Source organism: Desmodus rotundus, chromosome 12 (genome assembly GCF_022682495.2).
Source record: "Desmodus rotundus isolate HL8 chromosome 12, HLdesRot8A.1, whole genome shotgun sequence".
Taxonomy (NCBI): domain Eukaryota; kingdom Metazoa; phylum Chordata; class Mammalia; order Chiroptera; family Phyllostomidae; genus Desmodus; species Desmodus rotundus.
In genome coordinates, this window is record NC_071398.1 from 19,798,335 (window position 1) to 19,806,853 (window position 8,519).

At 59.7% G+C, this 8,519-nt stretch overlaps 2 protein-coding genes across 2 annotated transcripts; one reads left to right on the forward strand and one right to left on the reverse strand.

The window, feature by feature from the left end:
• Window positions 1–306: 306 nt before the first annotated feature.
• EXOSC6 (exosome component 6) lies at window positions 307–1,638 on the forward strand. Its single transcript, XM_053916240.1, has one exon. It carries the CDS (start codon window positions 348–350, stop codon window positions 1,164–1,166), a length of 819 nt encoding a protein of 272 aa, XP_053772215.1. The 5' UTR covers window positions 307–347; the 3' UTR covers window positions 1,167–1,638.
• A 774-nt stretch (window positions 1,639–2,412) lies between these two features.
• Window positions 2,413–8,268, reverse strand: LOC112300598 (RNA-binding Raly-like protein). The gene is made up of 6 exons (XM_045191927.2): window positions 8,198–8,268; window positions 4,857–4,910; window positions 4,631–4,776; window positions 4,439–4,549; window positions 3,947–4,089; window positions 2,413–3,131 (listed from the first exon to the last, which is right to left on the reverse strand). The coding sequence occupies exons 1-6, from the start codon at window positions 8,266–8,268 to the stop codon at window positions 3,093–3,095; spliced, it is 564 nt and encodes a 187-aa protein (XP_045047862.2). The 3' UTR covers window positions 2,413–3,092.
• Between the last annotated feature and the right edge of the window lie 251 nt (window positions 8,269–8,519).

An 8,519-nucleotide genomic window follows, 5' to 3' on the forward strand; every position in this document is an offset into this window, starting at 1 on the left:
GCTCTCTTGGGCAAGGTGGTGGGGAACACAAAACAATCACATGAATAGTTTTAAAATAAAAATACTTACAATCTCCACAAGTGAAAGGAAAAAGACATACACCCTGGGTCTGCCCTGGTCGGGGAGGCTAGAAGTCACCCAGGCCAGCTTAGGTCGTCCTTAACGCAGACCTGCCCAGGTGAGTCCATCCGCGGAGTCCTGGACATCCTTTGCAGTGGCACTGGAGCTGTGCAGCGCCTGCCGTTCTCCCTCCAGTATGATAGGGGGCGCTGCGGCGCCGTTCGCCGCTATCCCGACAGCCCTCGCGAGGGCGCTCGGCGGAAGCGGCTAGCTAGCCAAGCGCCGCCATGCCCGGGGATCACCGCCGCATCCGCGGCCCCGAAGAGTCGCAACCGCCGCAGCTGTACGCGGCGGACGAAGACGAGGAGCCCGACGCCCGTGACCCAACTCGACTGCGGCCCGTGTACGCGCGCTCGGGGCTGCTGAGCCAGGCCAAGGGCTCGGCCTACCTGGAGGCGGGAGGCACTAAGGTGCTGTGTGCCGTGTCCGGCCCGCGCCAGGTCGAGGGCGGCGAGCGCGGTGGTGGCCCGGCGGGAGCAGGAGGCGAGGCCCCGGCTGCGCTGAGGGGGCGCCTGGTCTGTGACTTCCGCCGCGCACCCTTCGCGGGCCGCCGGCGCCGCCCTCCCCAGGGCAGCGGCGAAGAACGCGAGCTGGCGTTGGCCCTGCAAGAGGCTCTAGAGCCGGCGGTGCGCCTGTGCCGCTACCCACGTGCGCAGCTCGAGGTGTCAGCTCTGCTGCTGGAAGACGGCGGCTCGGCGCTGGCCGCCGCGCTCACGGCCGCCGCGCTCGCCCTGGCCGACGCGGGCATTGAGATGTACGACCTGGTGGTGGGCTGCGGCCTGAGCCGCGCGCCGGGACCCGCGCCCACCTGGCTGCTGGATCCCACGCGACTCGAAGAGGAGCGCGCTGCTGCCGGCCTCACTGTAGCGCTCATGCCCGTGCTTAACCAGGTGGCCGGGCTGCTGGGCAGTGGGGAGGGGGGCCCGACCGAGAGCTGGGTCGAGGCCGTGCGCCTGGGTCTCGAGGGCTGCCAGCGCCTCTATCCTGTACTGCAGCAGTGCCTGGTGCGGGCTGCCCGCCGGAGGGCCGCGGCTGCCCCGTCCTGAACCAGAAGCCAGAGGAGTGACGGCGTGACGCCCCTCCTCCCCCAAAGGACCTGCACAGTCGGCTTCCAGACTGCACCGCCTTGGGAACTCTGAGCACGAGGAAGGATTATTTGGGGAGGCAGGCACAGAACTGATGCACTGGGCCGCTGTGTTGGAACAATTTTTTGCAAACTGTTGAGTTAAAGATACTTTTCTACTTGAGCTGGCTCCCAGCTGTGACCTACTTAAGAAACCTACGAATGCAGTCTGACTCCCAAGTTGAAAAGGACTTCAGCTGGGCTTACCTGGAAAACGGGACCTGAAGGTACTGCTGTTTTGTCAGGGATGGACCCTATCCAGGCCGGCCAATAACTTCCTCCTATGTAACCGAGCTGCTTTTGAGAGAACGGACAAGGGGGCTGTACCTCTCACTTATATCTGAGTTAAAACAAAACACAAACCCTTTTATACATGAAAAAGCCTTCTGTTGTGGTTCTTCTCGGTACGGGATTGAAAAGAGCAAGGCTCTGCTGAGTTGGGTAGTGTGTTCTTGTTCTCCTGGTGTCTGGCGTTGTCTGAAGTGTGCCCTGCCCCTTAGTGTAACATAAGAAGAGACGCTGAGACAAAAGCGCAGGGGCTGATACAGGGAAATGTGCTTTGTAAGAAAAGCTACTCCTCAAGTCCGAGAGTTGGGGCTAATGCTGAGGTGCGACGAGTGGGGAGGGTTTTGTGGCCCCAGGAACATTCCGGGGGCACCCCCAGCCCCTGGTTTGGTGCTGGGAAAGACCACAGCTCAGGGTTGGGTAGCTGGAAAGGGTCTGGGTCTCCGTGGAAGCCACATCCCATGCTTCCTTGGCCTTGTGCAGAGCAGCACAGCCAGAGGCCTCCTCCACTGCTGATAAGAAGTGGGGGTCTGGACAGGCTTCATCTTGTGGTGTCTGTTATCCAGTCTCAGCCTCTAGGAGAGGGCTGATAAACTGCCAGGAGAGAGAGCTGGTGCTGGCCATTCCGTAGGGAAGGGCTAGCCTGGCTGACCACAGGGGTTGGACCTTCCCTGGGTGGCTCCTGAGCCCCACAGGTTTGTGCTCAGGTCTGGATTGGAGGAAGGCAGGGCGGCCTGGTCCCCTCTCTGTGCCCTGGTTTGGTATGAGCTTCTGAACTTGGGTGTCTTGGGCCTGCTCAGCTTCTCTAGGAAGGGCCATCCTGGAGCAGCCCAAGGACCAGAATAAGGCTCAGAAACCACACCAAGAATTCCTGACCAGGGAGAAGAAATACAAATTTTATTTACCCCCTTCTGACATACATATTTCCAGAGCAGATCTGAAATACAAAATACCACACCAGCAAGAGACAAGATAGAAACAGGACATAAAAATGATACCGTTACTCTGAAGGATGGATTTGTAGGGTAGATGGGGCATCTGGAACCAAAAGGCATTACGTGGGGCACAGGCCGAGGACCTTAAAGCTCGGTTTCAGATGAAGGGGGACGGGAGGGTATTTTTCCTGTACACCACTGGCTGGAGAAAGCTGTTTGGGCCCACTGCCAAGGAGGCCCCACACCCTGAGAGGACTGGTGGGGCCTCGAGGGGGGGCGCATCTGAGCAGTACCTGCAGTGGGAGGGGGCTGACAGTGCTTCCAGGGTCCCTGTCCAGCTGCCCCTTGCAAGACTGGGCCCCAGCTTGAGGATGGTGAACGGGTGCTGGGCAGTTCTGCATCCCACTCCTGCCAGCTCCTGGACTGTCGTCTGGATCTGACCTCCAAAGCCACCATTATGGGGAGGCCTCCCAGCTGGTCTGGCTGAGCTTTGCCTCCACGGCACTGTCCTCACTCCAGAGTAGCTGCCTCCAGTCACACAGGTGCCACTAGGAGGCCTTAAAAAGACCACAGAAGGCAAGGAAGGGTGCTGCCTTGGTATCTGGAGCAGATGAGCCTGGGGGGTTAACCTACTGGCCGCTCTTCTGGTCCCATTCATGATTCTTCACCTGTAGGGAAAACAAGCAGGACTCTGGCCCAGAGGGCAGAGGCACGGTGGCAGTGCCGGTCTGCTGACAGAGCCCAGCTTTGCCACCCCCGCCCTCAGCAGCTTTGGCAGCTCAGTGCTTCCTGAGACTCGGGGTCTCAGAACCACCAGACAAAAGAAAGCATTTGGCAGGTGGAGGAAGGGAAGCGGGGAAGCTCCGCACTGCCAGCTCCCCAGCAGCCCAGGCTCACTGAGGTGGCCCACACGGCAGTGGGGGTTGGCGCACCCCCAGGACCACCAATGCGGAGGAGGACACGATAGGGCAGGGTACATTCGGGCTCCTGAATGCTGCACCAAGGGCTGTTCTCAGATCCAGGTTGGGATATTCTCCCTCCGGGAAGGTATTTTTCCACGGCTTCCCTGGCGAGCATAGTACCACGTAGACAGCCTAGAGACTGGGGCAGAAAGTGGGGGCAGGGGCAGGCGCAGGAAAAGGGCAGAAATCGGGGTTTTAACAAGCTTACCAGGTGGTTCCAAGGCAAGGGGACTGGGACTGTGAGGCATACCTATGACATTTCCTCTACAATACTCAGAGCCCATGCCCCCTTCCAGGAGGAGATGCTATTTCAGCCCAGAAGTGGCCCAGCTGACCGTCCAAGCCTGAGTTGAGGGGATAAGGAGGGCACAGGCCGTATTCTGGGCATTGCTGGTGGTGGGCGATGCCCCATCCACCTCTCTGGGCTCCTGCACAAACCTTGGTCCCTCCCTTGCTCACAGAGAGGCCTCAGGACCCAAACCCAAGGAGGGTGAGGATGGGGGAAGCGCCAGACCACCTACTTCCTCCTCCGGGTCTCTGCTGTCCTCGGGGCTGCCTGCCTCTGGATGGGCCCTGCGGCCCCTGGGCTCCTGCTGGGGTTCCGTGGTTCTGTGTGCGGAACCCTTAATTCCAGGGCCCCTGATCTCTTCACTGTCCTCTGTCCCTGTGCAGGGAGAGTCACCAGTTAAATGGTACGTTCGGCGGCCCCAACTGGTCCCAGAGAGGCCACTGGTTGCCCAGCGCTGATCGCGAGTGTCTAGGGCTTGAGGGGACAACATGGGTTTGGGCTGGGCCGCTCCTCTGGCTCCAGAGGACTACGGAGTTGGTGGGGTCGTAGGAACCACCTAGAAGCCACAAGGATCCTCAAGCCACAGGAACAGCCAGAGGGAATGGGGGTGGGGGAGGTGGGGGGAGCCCTGCCAATAGGGAGAGCCCAAGGCAGGGCTCAGGTGCCCCTCGCACCTTCAGGAGTGAGCAAAGCTGGACACCACCGAGGGTGTGGGGTGCCTGACCTGGAAGCTGGTCCGCGTGCTCCAGGCTCTCCAGTAGGTGGTCCACCTGGGCTTTGATCTGGCTCAGCTCCTCCCTGATGCAGTGCAGGGTCTGGACTGCTGGTAGAGGGCCTGGAGTTGGGGTTTCCACCAGGCCCTGGAGGCCCAGCCCCTCCCTAGCCATACAGATGAGGGTGGCGCCCCTTCACTCACTCTTTATCTGTCCTGGGGGCACATGGCTCTTCCTGGGGGCCTTCTGGGGACTGAAGCTTCTCTTGACCCCCATTCCTGTGTGGGACCTCCTGACCTTGACAGGCATGTGGTTGGTGAGTGGAGGGACCCTCTGGTACTCATACACCCTGTGGGACAGGACAGAGGGGATCAGGCCAGCCAGCCCCTCCTGTTTGCCCAGAGGACTAAGGAGGCAGGGCCCACTCACCTGTGGGGAGCATCCTCCCTGTACAGCTTGTAGTCCAGGTCACGGTTACTGCTGCTGCGGCAGAGACAAATTGGGGAGGATCACTGTCCTGGGCCAGAATCCTCGCCCAGCCTGCAGCTTAACTTGGGAAACAGGTACGAAGCTTTTCCTTAGAATCCCAGGATTCTCCAGTGGAAGATCCCCTAGGGACTTGACCAAGGTCACTTTGGGAGACCATAGCAAACCAGCTTCCCCATGGCTGGCCTCTGATTAGGGAGACCTTCCAGGTGGCAGGAAGGGGACAATTGCCCGCAGGCTTCTGGCCAGCCAAAGCCGGGCCCTCCAAAAGCTCCTCTGCCTGACCCAGGCACTGCTGACATTCTGGATCTTACTCTGGCAAGGGATGAAAGGAAAAAGTTAAGCCAGGGCCCAAAGCCATGGTGGGGGTGTGAGAGCCTTTAATCCTTGGGTAAAAATCACCAGGATGCTGGGCCCAGCTTGGGCCGGCAATCCAGGCAGGGTGAGGGTGTGGCCAGGCCAACTTGCCCTTTGCTCCAGGCCCTGGGAGAAAGGACCAGCCTGGAAGGCCCCAGGCTCTCACTGCTGGCCTCACCCCCTTCTCTCAATGCACCACCACCTCCTGGTACCCAGGGGGGTGGGGAAACCAATGGAGAGAGACAACTGGGTCCTGGCCTGGGCAAAAGGTCCCCATGGGGATGCAGCTGCTGGAGCTTCAGGTGCTGAATTGAGGGGGAAATGTGATAAACTGGGGGCAGCAGCTTCTGGAACAACTTATGGTATTGAGTGCCCAACCCATGAGGGGTGAAGCCCATGGGGGCCACTGAGGCAGAATGGAGGACATTGGGGGTGTCTTCCCCTTTAGCCAAAGGGTCCCCAGGCCTTGCAGGTGAGATTTACAGCCCCCCTGCCCCCCCCCCATTTCTGGCATCAGGCAGGCTGGGTGGGTGGCCTGAAAACCTCAGGGATGCTGATTCCGGTGGTGGGAGGCCTGTCCTTGGAGAAAGGAGACTGAGCTCGCAGAGTGTGGGAGGGTTGCAGGGTCAGGGACTGGGTCCCAGGCAGGAAACAGGCAGCCTCCTGGCAGCTAGAAACGACCAGCTGGGACAGAACTGAAGGAGACAAGTTTCAGCAGAGCACCATCTTTCCGAGAAAATACTCGCTTGTCCGAGCCCCCTCGGGCTGGCCGGGGCTCCCGTACGTGGACTGGGTGGAGACCAGCGGACCACCTGAACTGCCACGGCAAAGTTTCCCTCACTGTAGCGTTGGTGGTGGCTCAGTGGCAGAACTCTCGCCTGCTACCCAGGAGTCCTGGATTTAATTCCTGGCCAATGCAAAGATTAATTCTTTTTTTCCCCCTTTATTACATTTTTTTCTAGAATGACGTTCTAATCGGACGGTAAGGAATAGTATTTCGCTGACCACCACGCACAGACTTCGGAGCTACCTGAGTGGAGACAGAACGTGTTTGGGGGCTGGGGGTTTGGCCATGTGCACTGCCACAGCAGCATTTGCTGCACACAGGGGGTGTCCCTCTGGAGCGGGGGTCCCCCTGCTCTGCCTGCCCCCGCCTTCGCTCAGTCATCAGCCAGGGCTGAGGCCCGTGCCCTGGACTTGTGGCCTCGCCCCTTTCTCCCTGAGGGGCAGCAGCCTGGGCGCAGGTCTGCAGTCGCATCAGTGCCCCTGGCTGGGCCAGTGGTTGCAGTCTGCGAGCCCGGCCTTCCCACAGAAAGATACAGTAAACCTTCAGAATGGCACAATGAGCAGAGGTCAAGCCACTTCCTCGGGTGTCCTCAGGGTCAAGGGCAAGGGTAGGGAGAGGGGACCTGGGGCAATCCTCCCACCACAAACCTTTCCCTCCAGGTTGACAAATTTCATTTTGAGGCCAAAATCACATGGCCTGGACTTGACCAGTTCTCAGGAAGAGGAGGTCATCTGGTAGCTCAGTGGCCACCAAACCCCACCCAGAATCTGCCCCTCCTCTGGGCAACATCCCAAGGGGCCAGAGCCATAGCTGCCCACCCACTGCTCCCCCAAGCCCCAGGGAAGCATTCATTCTCCCCACTGGAGTCCCATGGCGACACACGGGTCTTAAGGAGGTGACCCCTGCCCAGGCCTTGACTGCGGGGCCCCGCTAAATGGAGTCTGAGCCCCCGTGGGACAACTGCCATCACTCCCCACTGCTCCTGTGGCTGTCCTGCACCTCCCAGAGGGCCAGCAGGGCTGGCCCCGAGCTCGCTGGGCAAGGGGGCGGTGCTGGAGGAGCGTGAACTCTGAAGATGTTCCACCTGGGGCTAAAGAACTGATTACGGGGTCCGCTCGGCCTCCACCGTGGCTGGTTAAACCAGATGTGAGAGGACTGTGGGGCAGAGCCCCTTACCTCCCAGCAGGCAGACACTCACAAAACCGGACCGACAGACATCCCTAGATAAGCGTCTCCCACAGGGGACAGCTAACCAACACACCACATGCGCACTTCTGCATCGTGGCAGAAACGCAAGTTTAAAAAACTGTGTTACTCACGAGTACACATCTATTCATAGCCCAAAACAAACGCAGGGGAGAAGCCGCCCACACTGGCATTCACTGGGTGCCACGGACCCTCAGGCCGCGCCGGCAGGGAGAGATTGGGCCTGACCTCTCTCCAGCTCTACCTGGAGGTGCAGAGACTTGTCAGAGCAGCCTGCGCCTGGCCCTGGCATCCCACTTTCAGACACAGGAGCCGAACTAAGTGCAAAAGAGGCCGGGACCTTCGGCACCAGGGTGTTTACATGGATGCTGTTCCTAAGAGCGACCGCCTGCTCCCTGCCTTCTGCCTCCCCCGCTGGCAAGACAGAAACTACCCAGTTGCTCACCAGAGGGCCTGGCGCTGAGCATGACCATCACAAACGCCCCGCCAAGAGGCAAAGGGCCCACCGTGTTCACACACACCCCTCTTATGCCTGTGAAAATGGCACGTTGGCTGGCAGAGGTTGGTCGCCTCCTTTCTGAAAATGTTTAAAGATTTCTTGAAGATTTTTTTAAGCTTCCCAAGTTACTGTCAAGATTTCATCCAGAAATTTTCTTATTTGTTACTTCCCAAATACCTGTACCTGGAAAAAGCCCCCCAAGTGTCCCCCAGGGTGAAGCTCCAGGTGGGAGGAGGGTCACCCTTCTCTCCTGCAGAAGCGGGCCAGGTGACATCAGTGAAATGGGGCCTCACGGACAAAACCTGAGACCCAGAGAGAAAAGACCTTCTCAAGTACCACAGTTACTGGGATAGGCAGCCTGAGCTGGGGTCCTTGTCCCAACCCAGGAGAACCCAGAGCCCCAAACAAGCCTCCCTCCTCAGCAGGCAGACTCACCAGGAGGTGACTGTGTCCCACTGCCTCTTGTGGCCTGGCCGGGCAGGGCCGGGGCTGGGTTCTCGAGCCATGTCTAAATCTGAAGAGAGAGTGAGAGAGTGGGCAGAGCTGAGAGGACAGAGGGAGGGAGGGAGGGACGGAGGGGTGCAGGAGGAAGGGCCAAGTGCACGTGGGCTCCTGCTTGCTTCCTGGGCTGGCCCTTCCCTGTTCCTCAGCTCTTGAGGTGGGCAGTGCACCCTGAAAGGCAGTAATGGGCAGCCCAGCCTGGCCTCCTATGGACCCTGAGTCCACCTACCCAGGGCTGGGGTCAAGCTCCAGAGGG